The 14249-nt window shown below is 42.4% G+C and overlaps 1 protein-coding gene and 2 non-coding genes across 3 annotated transcripts; all 3 read right to left on the bottom strand.

The window, feature by feature from the left end:
• Window positions 1-8978: 8978 nt before the first annotated feature.
• RPL21 (ribosomal protein L21) lies at window positions 8979-12988 on the bottom strand. Its single transcript, XM_056109827.1, has 6 exons — window positions 12785-12988; window positions 11396-11474; window positions 10814-10875; window positions 10255-10367; window positions 9233-9383; window positions 8979-9076 (listed from the first exon to the last, which is right to left on the bottom strand). The coding sequence occupies exons 2-6, from the start codon at window positions 11460-11462 to the stop codon at window positions 8987-8989; spliced, it is 483 nt and encodes a 160-aa protein (XP_055965802.1). The 5' UTR covers window positions 11463-11474; window positions 12785-12988; the 3' UTR covers window positions 8979-8986.
• Window positions 10060-10182, bottom strand: LOC130019527 (small nucleolar RNA SNORA27). Its single transcript, XR_008791845.1, has one exon. It is a non-coding gene; the product is annotated as a small nucleolar RNA SNORA27 (small nucleolar RNA).
• On the bottom strand, window positions 10459-10532 carry LOC130019508 (small nucleolar RNA SNORD102). Its single transcript, XR_008791830.1, has one exon. It is a non-coding gene; the product is annotated as a small nucleolar RNA SNORD102 (small nucleolar RNA).
• Window positions 12989-14249: the final 1261 nt, after the last annotated feature.

Below are 14249 nucleotides of genomic sequence, written 5' to 3'. Positions count from 1 at the left end.
GGTGGGGGGGGGAGAGAGAGAGAGAGAGAGAGAGAGAGAGAGAGAGAGAGAGAGAGAGAGAGAGAGAGAGCCTGCCACAGAGGTTTGGGGGCTGGGGTGGTATTGGAGGGAAACTGGGGACATTGGGGATGGGAAGTACAAACTGGTGAAGGGACTAGTGTTGAAACATTATATAACTGAAAAGAAACCCAGACAGGAACAACTTAGTAACTCACTATGCTTCAATAAGAAAAAAAACAAAACAAAAGTTTTTTTATTGAAAGAAAAAAATAACACAAGGTCCGGGGATGTGATTCAGTGAGAAAGGAGAAATTACATATCTTGCATGCAGGAGACCTGGGTCTGATTCCTAGCACTGCAAACATAACAGCGAAAGAAAAAATGAAGAAATACAAGAAGGGAATTTTCCATGCGAAAGAGAGCTCTTTCTTGGCTATTGGCTTTTTTTCCTTCCCTGTCAAAAGTAGGATAGTTTTTAAGTCCCCCAACAATGAAGATTCCTAAGACCATTCTTTGCCTCATAATAATCAAGCTCCATTTTGCATTTACATTTGCAAGGCATCTCCATTCTCCTTGGACAGCTCTTTGCATTTGCAAAAATACAAGATAATCCATGACCTTTTAATGCAGACAATATGTTACTAAGCTGTGGAACTATAAATAACCCTGTCTAAATTGTAACTGCTTGTGTTCTATTTTATTTTGGATTTCTTTGTGTCCGGTTATATAAAGCTGTGGTACAGTCAGCACAACTATGCTTAAGTGGTTTACAAAGATAATAGAAATGAGTAGGCACAGATACAGATACACAAATCCATGGGTATTTAGAATAAATATGAAGGGCAGAATTTGGTAATATGTAAATGACATCAGACTTGCATAGTTAACTCTTTACCTACTGAATAAATTTGGTCTCTAAAAGTCCACAGGCTAAAGTGTGCCAACCTTTTTAGAGGTCCTCCCTCTAACTCAAGAATCTTCTTCCATACTGGCTGGAGTACAGCAGGTAGAGTTCTTGCCTTGCATGTGGCCAACCTGGGTTTGCTCATGGACATCCCAAATGGTCTCCTGAGTCCTACCAGGAGTGATCCCTGAGACAGGAGTCAGTCCTGATCAATGCCAGGCATAATCCAAAAACAAAACCAAAAACTAAACGAAAAATAATGTCCTTCCAACTGTCCCCACCAATCACCTAATGTTAACTACTTCCCTCACATATCTTCAGCCCTTAAGTATGGGCCCTCTGGAGACTCAAACTTTTGGTACTTTGCATCAAAAAGGAATCATAGTTCTCTACTAGCTCCCTTTATTTCAACAGTGAAGATTACTGAAGTCTACCCTATAAGGTTGTTGACTCCTGCTGGTTCAAAATACAAAGAACAGTTATCATCAATTGAGAAAATAACAGAAGTATGACATTCCTACCTACCTTCTCAGGCGTCCCTACAATGAAGCTATCAAAATCAATTATCATTTATTAGTTGTTTACCCAAAAGCTCCCAAATACTTTAACTTTTTCATTTTTGGGTACCAATTGACTGTGCTCTGAAGCTGCTTCTGGCTTGTTGCTTGGGAGTTAAGCCCAGTAGTGCTGAGGCGATCATTCTGTGATGGGTGACCGGTCCTGCGGGACTAGTCAATGTGGGTAACAGGGAGGGGGTGCGAGAGTGAAAGAGACAGACAGCAGGATTATAGTGAGCAAAAGCTGAAGCTGCTTTACTGTAAATTCAACAGCACTTATATACGTTGAGCTTAAGCTTTGTCCCTCATAGCTTCGGGGTAGAAGCAAAAAAGGGTAGTCATGGGACAGATGGGGGAGATAACAGGTTATCAGGGGCTCTTCAGAAGGCTACTTGTTAAACCACAGGCTGACATAAAGAATGTTCTAGTTCCTGTTGGCCAACCATCCTGTTCTCGTAAAATGCCTTTCTTAACCCTGTAAATATTCTATAGGCAATGTCTTGCGAAAGCTATGCATCCAAGAGCCCTCTCACTACAGATGGGTACCAAACCTGGACCTCCTACCTGTAAAGTAGATGCTATATAGTCCATTGAATTTCCTAAATACTGTCTTTAAAGTTTCCAAAATCCAAATTGGAGAAAATGGTGGAGAGAAAATGTACTGATGGTGGCATTGGTGTTGGAATATTAAATGCCTGTAACAAATTATCATGAACAACTTTGTAAACCACAGTACGTGTAAGGGGGAAATTTTACATTAAAAATAAATGAAGTGCCCAAAGTCTTTATTAATCTTTATTCTGCAAAATGCATGAAATATCTTCTAAATTGATTTAGACAAATTTGGTAACTTATTCAACCATAGAATTATGTAGTAGTGGGCACCCCAATCCTTTTGATTTAAAGTGTTAGCATTCATGTAGTCAGCAGGATAGAGAATACTCTGGTGATCACTATAGTCAGGTAAATGAAATGACAAACCAGGTGAAGGCACAGTGTGAATTGGGTACAACTGGGAGAATTAAATGAGGTGGGTGAGTAATCAGGAAAACTGCAAGGAGAAATGACCTGGTCTTGCAGCGTGAGTAATATCTTATAGGTGGAAATGCAGGGAGAAGCAGATGTTAATGGAACAGAATGAACTCAGTCGTGATGGTAGAAAGTATGTAGCAAGTTTGGGGGAGCTCCAAGTACTCAAACATTAGAAGGACTAACAGTGGATGACCCAGAAGTTTGAGGAACCACACTGGATAGGAAGATGTGCCATAGAAAAGAACTTTATAGGAGGCTTTGGGAAGCAATTGTTCATGAAACAGGGTAGCTCTTAGCTATATACAACAAAGTTTCATGCTAGGACAGTACAGATAGAAGACACTCTCAAGACATCTTCAGATTAGGGCTAAAGAGACAGGAATGCAGGTGGGCTTTCGCTTCATACAGTTAACCTGGGTTCTATCCCCAGCACTGCATATGGTCTGAGCCATAAGAAGTGATCCCTGAGCACACGTCTAAGAGTTAGTCCTGAACATCACCAAGTCTGCCCCCCACAAAACAATGTACCACTGTAGCACTGTCGTCCTGTTGTTCTTTGATTTGCTCAAGTGGGCACCAGTAATGTCTCCACTCGTCCCTGATGTGTGCTAGTGTAGCACCATGGCATCTGCTTGCTCCAGGAACACAAAGTGAGACTCGTTGTTACTGTGTTTGGCATATCGAATACACCACGGGGAGCTTGCCAGGTTCTGCCATGCGGGCGGAATACTCTTGGTAGCTTGCCGGGCTCTCCGAGAGGGATGGAGGAATCGAACCCAGGACAGCTGTGTGCAAGACAAACACCCTACCTGCTAGGCTATCGCTCCAACCCATTCACACAATATATAAATTATATTATATACATAATATAGCATAGAATTATATGGCCTATATATTTATAGTATTATATAATGATGCATTATAATATGCAGTATTATGATATTATATATTACATAATAACATGTAATACTATGATTATGGGCTGGAGCAGGGCTGGAGCGATAGCACAGTGGTAGGGCATTTGCCTTGCACACAGCCAACATGGCCGACCCGAGATCGATTCCTCCACCCCTCTTGGAGAGCCCGGCAAGCTACCAAGAGTATCTCACCCGCACGGCAGAGCCTGGCAAGCTACCCGTGACATATTCGATATGCCAAACACAGTAACAACAAAAGTCTCACAATGGAAATGTTACTGGGCCTGCTCGAGAAAATCAATGAACAACAGGAGGACAGTGATACAGTGATGGGCTGGAGCAATAGCACAGCAGTAGGGCGTTTGCCTTGTGCGCAGTTGGCCCGGCCGAGCTGGGTTTGATTCCTCCACCCCTCTCGGAAAGCCCGGCAAGCTACCAAGAGTATCTCGCCTGCATGGCAAAGCCTGGCAAGCTACCCGTGATGTATTCAATATGCCAAACACAGTAACAAAGTCTTATGATGGAGATATTACTGGGCCCACTTGAGCAAATCGATAAACAATGGGAGGACAGTGCTACAGTGCTATTATGATTATATTATATAGTATATACATTATATATTTATACCATATATTTATTCTTGGATATCAGATTTGTAAGGAATCAAAATCAGTGCTGGAGGAATGGAAATCCTGAAATGGATGATGAGGTAAACAAAGGGCAAAAAGGGGTCTGACACTTGTCAAGGCAGAAGATAATGTTTCAAACTGCTGCCTCCTACTATTCCTATTTCTGATGTCATTTTGCTCCATGATTTTCATTGTTCACAAAAATGTCTAGGGACAAAATACTATTTTAATACAAAGTGAATGCCCAACAATACAATAATTAGAAAAAATTCTTCAAATTAATCATTTTTCATGTACAATTAATCTGAATCTCTTCTCAAGAGCAAGAAAATCCAATCACATCCTGTTAGCGCAGCAATTACAGCATTTAAAAAGATGCTTCAGTTCTGCTACTAAGGCTGCAAATGCTTCCTATCATTACTCACAACCAATTTGTCTAATAAATTCTGCAAACATTTTTGCCATTAAAATACCAACTTTTGCTGGCCAGAGCGATAGTGGGTAAGGTTTTTGCCTTGCAAGCAGCCCGAGTTTGATAATTGGCATCTCAGATGATCCCTTGAGCATCACCAGAAGTGATCCCTGAGCACAGAGTCAGGAGTAAGCCCTGAGCACCACTAGGTATACCCCCCCAACCCCTGCAACAAAGTAAAATAAAGTACCAGTTAACCCTCCTTTGGGTCACACTCGCTGTGCAAAGGGCTTAACCCTGGTTCTACACAGGGATCACTACTGGCAGGATTCGGGGTACCTTATGTAGTGTTGGGGATTGAACCTGGGTTGACTGCATACATAGTATTTGCCTTACCCATACAGTACTATCTCTCCCACCACCTTTTTCCTCTTTATGTAGTGCTGAGATGAAGGCACCATTAACACACAATTTCCAAATAAATTCAATTGTTTTGTCTCATGCTGAAAATAAAGGCAAACCTATATTCTTTATATTTAAGCAATTTTTTTAGCACTAATACTTAACTGTGTATATACTATAGCTTTTTTTTTCACCACCCTAGTTTAGAGAAAATGCTAATCTAAGAGTAATATTACAAGAACAGAAAACTCTTTCCACGTCCCCCCACCAGCACCCCACCCATCCAACAGAGAACTTCAAATAATTATATAATCCTTGAATTACACTGAACAAAAACAGAAGGCCTTAAGATACCTAGCTAGTTTGGAGAACTGCAATTAAAGTTCAGGGAAGGAAGCAGTCTCATTTGTAGACATAGCTCTTACAAGGAACAAAGTGGAAAAATAATTTCTTCAGTTCTCATCAAGGGAGCTATAGAGGAAAAAACTAATTTACAAATTCACAACGTGGTTTAACTCATTTAAAATGACCTGCCTTTCACAATGGACACATGATCCTGTTAGGAAAACACATTACTCAAAGCACAGGGATTCAATTTAATTAAACTCATAATCTCCTTACCAGCTAATGTCAAATATTTACAGAAACACCCAATGGAATCTATATTTTCAGGGAGTTAGCTCTGAAACGAGCCTTGAGCGTATTAGACTGCTGAAGACCTAGAACAGAGTTCTAACCTGAGCATGCACCTCCATCACGAGGAGCCTGTTGGGAGTAAAGTATCCCTGGCAGGCGGGATGGCTGAAAGGGCTAGAGCATATGCTATGCATGTGGAGGTGCTAGGTTCAAACCGGGCACAAGGTTCCTGACCACCATTGAACTGACACAAGGTGGGGTTAAGCCCCTGAGCAATGGGGTATGGTTTGAATACCCCTATACACAGCCGCAGAGAATACAGGGGTTATGGCACTTGCCTTGCACATCGCTGATCTGAGTTTGATCCCTGGCACGTCACGGTCATGGTCCTCCCACTGTTCATCAATTTGCTCAAGCGGGCCCAGTAACATCTCCATCGTGAGACTTGTTACGGTGTTTGGCATATTGAATATGAATACGTCATGGGTAACTTGCCAAGTTTTGCCGTGCGGGCATGACCCCCTAAGAAATGGCAGGTGTGATCCCTCACATGTATTCAAATCCAAACACAAACTGAATGTCTTGAGTCCAACCAGCAGAATTTCTGAATCTGGTGTGGGTAATTTTTAACAAATATTTAAAAAAACAAATTCCCAGAACCTTCCACTAAAGTATACTTTGAGTCCAGTGGTTTAGGGTCTCTTATCAACCGACTTGGGTACTGGAACATATGCTCTGCCTGAGTGAGGACTGGATATGAGCCCCAAGGACCACGGGGTGTGGTCTTAAAAACACCCAACAAGGTCTAACTTTAATAAGCCAGAGTAAGAGGGTCAGAAGAGTGGAATGATCAGTGTGTATGATGGCTGAAGCGTCTGCACAAGTAAATTGATGGCCGAGCCAAATATTTAGGGAGATAAATGGAAGTCTTTTGATTAGCAATTTTTGCATGACCTTTAAATAATTTCAACCCAGTGGTGGAGGTGGAAACAAGATTTGCAGTGGGATAGGGAAATTAAGCTATGTATGGGACAAAGCACAGGAAAAGCTGCTTGTTTAACAAACTTGTTTTCATGTTCTTTGGATGAAGTTAAAGCAAGAGATCAGGTCAAAGATGGACCCACAAGTTAGAGAAATAAAGGCAGAAACACGAGTCTGTCCACACCAATGTCCTTTTTCTATTAGTTTCTCTTGCTTTTTTTATATAGGATTTCCTGTTCCTCCTGGATCATGATTTTTCAAAGTATTGTCATCACTCCCTTCGACAAAGTAGGTAGCACTGTAGCACTGTCCTCCCATTATTCAACGATTTTCTCGAGCAGGCACCAGTAATGTCTCCACTCTGAGACTTGTTACTGTTTTTGGCATATCAAATACATCAGGGGTAGCTTGCCAGGCTTTGCCGTGCAGGCAGAATACTCTTGGTAACTTGCCGGGTTCTCCGAGAGGGGTGGAGGAATCGAACCCAGGTCAGTCTAATGCAAGGCAAACACCCTACCCGCTATGCTATTGCTCGGGCCCAACAGAGTAGGTAACATTAAATATTCTCTATCAGGCTGGAGTGATAGCACAGCACAGTAGGTACGGCGCTTGCCTTGCATGCAGCCGACCCAAGTTCAATTGCCAACATCCCATCCCCGGAGCACCTCCAGGAGTAATTCCTGAGTGCATGAGCCAGGAGTAACCCCTGGGCATTGCCGGGTATGACCCCTCGTCCCCCCAAAAAATCTCTATCAATAACTTAGTATCAAAATTATATAGTAAAGAATGAATCAGCCTTATTTTATAGGATTAGGGAAAGTCTTGGTAAAATTCAACAAGACTGAGGGGACGAACCATGGGTACATATTAAGTGCCAAACCTTTGAATCAAGTGTGCAGTTGAATGGAGTTCAGGCACAGTAAACTCAGCAGAACTACGGGGGCTGAAAGAGATAGCTGATGTCAGAATTGGTATAGGCCATCTGGAACTCAATGGATAGTACAGTAGGTAGAGCACTGGCCTCACACACAGCTCACTGGACTCAATCTGCAACATCCCTTAGGGTGCCAAGTCCTGCCAGGAATGATTCCTGAGCACAAAGTCAAGCATAAGCCTAGAGCATTGGCAGGTGTGGCCCCCAAACCAAACCACAACAAAAAGGAAAAAACCTCAGAGATACAATAGTGGGAGATTCAAGAGTGACTAGAGACAGAAATAAACTACAGATATCCTCACTTTAAGGAGTCAACAGAAAGGGGGATTTACGTTACGGTAAAATACTATAACTTCCAACTCGAGTGGGGGACCCAACAAGTCCAATACTCATACACAGCCATGTGGTCCAAAAGCAAGTAATTTGTTTTCCCCATTAGGATAGCACGTAGAACATTCAGTCAGGCACTAGGAAATCAGAAATTTAATGTCTTTAACTTTGGGTCTGGTGGAGGAAATGTTTACATTAAAAAGTTTAGAGAAGGAAAGCCAGTCATGAAAACATGAACTTTATTTCATCGACCAAGACCATAAGTAATTTCTCTCCTGATTCCAAGTTTTTGCCCAGTACTAGCAGGGAAGTCTCCATCCCAAATAAATGGATTTATTACTATTTTTACCGAATACGAAAGGCAGCTAAAGATGGAAACCACTTCCCCTTTGGTTGTGTGCACAAAGTGCATGCCGTATCTGTAAATACACACTAGAAGCAACAACCAAACTGTAATCCAATTACACTTTAAAATGCTCCTTTGGTATTAAGTGGGGCTAGGCCAGCAACTGCCAGCCCTTTGGTACAAAGATTGAAAGGCACTAAAATAGATCGAATGTAACTCTAGCAAGTTAACTTTGCCTTGCACTTCCTTTTATGTGAAAAGGAGTACATGATTCCAAATTTTTAACATCTAGGTCATGTAAAGTGCCTCATGTTACTACAGTACCATTAATACTTTACTCTTGATCAAAACAAAAAAGGTCTATTAAGGCCACAAGGAATATAAATTAAGCTGCTTTGTCTTGCATGACTGTACCTATATGCCCCCTTCCCCCATCACCACCAGGAGTGACTTTAGTAACCCTAGAGCATCACCGCCAGACTATCCACTCCTCTTGTTTTTATCCAAGCAGGACTCCTCAAAAGGTCAAAATAACTCACAAAGGAGTTAAGTAATAAGATTTCAAAGTTTCTTATCCTAAGACAATTACTCAAGACACAATTGGCAGCAACCATCCTTCCTCAGCCTAACTGTAGAGTTAAATAAAATCTCAAATTTTTTTCCAGTGCGGCTTTACATGACCACCAGAAAATGACAATATTCTGTTGCTCAATAAATCTTTTCACATTTTTCAGCAAGATTAAATTTAAATAGTAAAGATAGTACACCCTACTGATTAGGATACAACTCAAACTTTGCTTTAAATAATTTGGGGGGGGGTGGGAGGGTGGTAAAAGACACAACATTTGTACTGAAGAGAACCATTTTTTATAGTCCAGGAGTTTCTTTATTTTTAAACAACACTTCTCATGCCATGAATTCATAAGGAATGGGCTCCAGCAGCTCAGGTTCCTTTCCATTGGTTCTTACAAAGTGTGCTTCTCTGGGTGGAGCAGGCTAGGAAGAGAAGAAAAAGATAATTAGGTAAGACACTAACTAAACCACACGTGCTCTAAGAACCAATGAAATGGCAGATATAACTAATTTCATACAAAAGAGAATTACAACTGAGCAACAGACTCAAAGTTCCCAAGAGCAATGCAAAGTACTCACCTGGCGCTTCAGTTGAACCCAAGTTCCTTTCTCTTTGGCTTCCTTCTTTTTCTGATCATTTTCCTTCACCCGTTTCAGGAAGCTGTCTCGACTTTTAGAATGCTTAATATGCTCAATGCGGACATTAATTCTCTTGGCAAGAATCTTGCCCCTGGGAAGAAGATTAATTCTTAAAAATGTCTCACCAAAAATATAACCCAGAGAGATTAATGAAAGAGCAAATAGCTGCAGGTATAAACCTCCAGTTTAAAAAAAAATTGTAATTGCAGGGGAATAGGGCAATTTAACTAAATTTACTGTGCTCATTTAGCACAGCATTCTGCAACCTTTCTATACCTGCAGACTGGCTCCTGTCTTGGACCAGCAAAATTCAAAACACTTTTAGGCAATTCCAAGATTACTCATAAATTGTTTACCCGTAAAACAGAATGAACAAGATGATGCAAATTTGCAATCATGATTAATCTTACTGTGACAAGTTTTTGGGCACACAGACCTACTTTTAAGCTTTTTCTTGTGATAATAGACCTTAAAAATAACTAAAATCAGGATGCTGTATTAAATTACTAAACCTTTTTTTTTTTTTTGCTTTTTGGGTCATACTGTCCGCAATGCTCGGGGTTACCCTGGATCTGCACTCAGGAATTACTCCGTTCTGTGCTGCGGGAACCATATGGGATGCCGAGGATTGAACAGCAGTCTGTCAAGTGCAAGGCAAACGCCCAACCCGCTGTACTATCGCTCCAGCCCAAACTACTAAACCTTTTGCTCTGGCAGTAAAACCACCTTTAATCAATCCCATGACTTTCCTCTAGTTTGATCTTTCATGTTGTTTACTCTGACAGAATAGAAGACAAATATCCAGTTTGCTTGAGTTTTAAAAGACCTGTCTTTGTCCCACTTGAACGACCAATTAAGACTAGTCCAATTGGCAAAGTGAGAAGGGGGCATAAGGGAATACTAATCATACTAATTAGCAACCACCACCTCCCCCCCCCCCACCAATTCACCACATTACTTACTTGACTTGTTTGTTCACAACAATGCCAACGGCATGCTGGGTAACATTGTAGACTCTTCCAGTTTTGCCATGATAACATTTGTGGGGCATTCCTTTTTGGACAGTGCCCATTCCCTATGAACAAAGAAGGCAAATGTAATGCCATTTATTTCTCTTTCACACCAAGGCTATTCAAGGAACTTTTTCTTTTTAATGGCAACTCAAGAGCTTTCAGAGCCGGTGAAATGTGTTTTTCATATTGCTTTGAAAAGCAATCAAAAAGATACTCATCATTAAACTCTAGAGTGCCATAACACATTTAAAAATTAGTCACAAATCAACTATTTTTATAGCCATTCCCACCAGTAATTCTTTACACAAAGGTATTCAATTTCACCTCAACAAATGCTACTAGATGTTGGCAACAACTAGATGAGAAAAACTTAAGCACAAATAAGTCTGGTTTCTAAAGAATATTAACTATCTACACGATAAACTTAAGTTTTATTCCCATTTAAAAGGCTGAAAGGAGCCAACAGTACACTAAGTACTGACCGAGTTATTTCCAACTTGTAACTTACCTTTATGTCTACGATATCACCTTTCTTGTATATACGCATGTACGTGGCCAAAGGAACAACTCCTGGGGGAAGAGTGGGAATCATCAGTACACAGTCAGTAATCCAAACTAAGTATGTAATCTTACCAGCTTTCAGTTAGTAAAAAATAAAGCTTTTGGGGTACCCTGCGTGGCAGTGGTGCTCAGGGCTTGTTCCTGGCTGTCCTCAGGAATTACTTCTGGCAGGTTTGGGACCATATGTGGTGCTAGGAACTAAACACAGGCTGGCCACTTATAAGGCAAGCCATCTACCCACTGTATCACATAGTGTTAGCTGATACAAACTCAAGAGTTGTATTTTACAATCTTGCTTTTTTCAACGTACGCAACATATAAGTTATGCTTTTTAATACACGTTAGAGATGCTAGTTAATGTACACCAAGACCATAAACATCAACACTATAATAAAATACATAACCATACTTAAGTATTAAAAAAATAAAATCCATACATCTTAAACACATAGGCTAACCCATAAAAACAAACCATATGCAAAACTACAAATGCCATGCTTACTTTCCTCAAAAAGAGTAATGTACTTACCATGTTTTCTGAAAGGTCTGGAGAACATATAGCGGGTGCCCCTCCGCTTTCCCTTTGTGTTGGTCATTTTTGCGATTTACTTTACTGGGGGGAAAAAAAAGATATAATTAAGGCAAATTTGGTCTATGTACCTCTACCAAAAATTTTAACTTTGAATGCTTGCATTTCACTAGCAAAATCAGATCTAAGAACACTCTAACCTATAACTAGAAGGGCACCGAAGCAAATTAACTAGAAAACAATTTGACAGTATGACAAAACCTTCAATACGGTGGATTAAACTCTTGTAACAATCTAATTTTTGGTGACAGCTCACCTCACATAACATCACAAGTCAAAATGTCCAATTAATTTATATCTGATCACTGACATGTTTACTGGGAACCATGTTAGGTAGAAGGGGAAAAACAAGTGACAAATCAACCCAATTTGGGTACAGATTCTGATCCAGTTATACCTCGATTCTCATCTGTAAAATGAGGCAACTGAGGCCATGTCTACATAGCACTGTCAACTGAGCCATCTTGGTTAACAATAAATGGTAACTGATCCTTATCTAAATTTACTAATAGGCATTGAGAACAGCAACTTTGTTTCCAAAAGCCAAAATAATTTTAATAGATGCTGGTCATTCATACTACAATTACTACCACAAAGTGAAATACAGGGGAAGCAAGGCTTAATATGAATGTCTGAACCAATTTTCTCAATTAGCATGAGAATGGGCTTCAAGACTGGCTTTTGTACGGCTACCTTCTTGGGTTGCCTTAAGTCTGGAACGTTCTGGAGTCGTCCCTGGGGTGAACCGCAAAGGTTAACCTGTCTCTAAGGGAGGGAGTCGAAGGTTCCCGAGGGTTTTCCTTCAGGCCCTGGAATGCAGCCTCCTCTGGGTTCGCTCAAGGTCTTTTTTTTTTTTTAAAAAAAGCTTGCTTCCTTGGGCCACAAAAGGCGACGCACAGGGGTCACTCCTGGCTCATGCACTCAGGGATTACTCCTGGCGGTGCTGGGGGGACCATATGGGATGCTGGGAATCGAACCCCGATCGGCCGCGTGCAAAGCAAACGCCCTACCCACTGTGCTATCGTTCCGGCCCCTCAAAGTCTTATCCAGAGCTGGCTTTCAGCCTCCACGAGGTAGGCTCAGCCTCAAGACTACTGCCTTTACTTCCCAGCGCCTTCACTTCCCTGCGGTGGGGCCCTTCCCGGCCCATCGGCCCATCGACATCCGACCGACCCTCCCTCCGCTACAGGGCGGCGGACGAAACTCCACCGCCGGGCCAGTAAGCTCCAATCAACCTCCCAAGCCCCCCCAGACGGCCCCTCGGCTGTCTCGGGCAGAGAATTCGCCACCGCGGAGCGACACAAGCGAGGAGCGCGGCGCCCATGCTACCTGAACGCTGGCGGTTCCGGCCGAAAGGAAGGGGGCGGGGCGACGGCGCGCGCATCACGAGGGCCCGCGGGGCTGCCCGCGGAGCTGCCGGGAAGGAGCGGCCCCTGAAGGCGACTCTCTCAGGGGGAAGAGGCCGTCCCTGAGAACAAGGGAATCCTGTCAGGGTATCTTCCTTTGCGGCCATAAAGAAGCCATCGACCCAGACTAAGCGACGCTAGGATCTTTGTTAGACACCTCCCCAAAAGGGGGCCTTCAAGGACCCCCCCCCCTTCCAAACCGGAAACCAACGTCGGGGCGTGCTGACGTCAGCTCGCGTCAGAGCCTGCGCCGCCCCGCGCGTGCGTCTGATGGCGCGGGCGGCTACGCGGAGCAGAGGGTGGGAGCACGTGGTTTGTAGAACCGGTTACGTGAGCGCCAAGGTCGAGCTACTCGAGAGGTTGCAGCTTCTGATCTACGCATCTTTCAGATGTTGCGTGTCTAGTGCGTTGAAGACATCCCACGCACCTTTTGGAAGTTGTGCTCGTGTTAAGACCACTGTTAGGAAAACAATTTGGCAAAATCTAGGAGAACTGAAACTTTAAAGGTATCAAATTGCAGTATTCCGTTGCTCAACCCATGCCCCCGAACTTGAATTTGGAGTTCAGGATGGGAGCTAATTTTTTTCGCCACTCAGCAGCATTAGTGGTGAAAAAAAATTAGAAATATCCTTCAGTAAAAGTAATCATTCTGGGACGTTAAAACATATTACAGTGAGCGTAGATCAAACATCCGTATGATGAAGCCAAAGGAGGAGGATGTATAATGTACATAGTATGATAAGCCATTTACATAGGATATAAAAACATTAAAAAGCTTAGATAAAGTGGGCTAGGAAGAGCCCCCTCCCAAGCATTGAAGCATGTGGCACCCCATTACCCCCCACATATACCAAAACCAAAATAACTGAGGGTGAAGTATGTATGCATTTGTAAATAGTTAAAATCAAAGTGAGAAGGTGGTGCTGTCTGGTGGAAAGCGCTATAAAAAGATAGGGAGGTTTTAATGGCTGGGTTGTTCTTAAGCTGTTTTAGAATACCTGGGAGGCCGTTTTTCGTACTACTTTAATTTTGAGGAGCCCTGGGGACCCCTCTCAGTACCAGGTGACTGTTCCCACTCCCCTGGCGATCTAACCAGGATAGGCCATGTGTAAGACAGGCACCCTCAGTTTGTCCTATCTTCCAAGTGCTGTATGAACTTTATAATGGAGGTTCGTTTTAGGTGTTTTTTTTTTTTTCAAAGACACGTTGCATTAATGTTTTCAGCAGTGCCTGCTGCAGGTGGGGGTTGAGTTTAGGGTCTAGTATAAGACAGGCTCCTATTGCGCCACTAGACCTGTTTCCTGGCCCTAGTTTTGAGTAGCACAGTAGCACTGTCCTCCCCTTAATCATTGAATTGCTCGATCGGGCACCAGTAACATCTCACAACA

The sequence above is a fragment of the Sorex fumeus genome, unplaced genomic scaffold, assembly GCF_029834395.1.
Source record: "Sorex fumeus unplaced genomic scaffold, SorFum_2.1 ptg000008l, whole genome shotgun sequence".
Taxonomy (NCBI): domain Eukaryota; kingdom Metazoa; phylum Chordata; class Mammalia; order Eulipotyphla; family Soricidae; genus Sorex; species Sorex fumeus.
The sequence above is the reverse complement of the archived record's forward strand: the minus strand, read 5'-3'. Positions and strand labels throughout refer to the sequence as shown.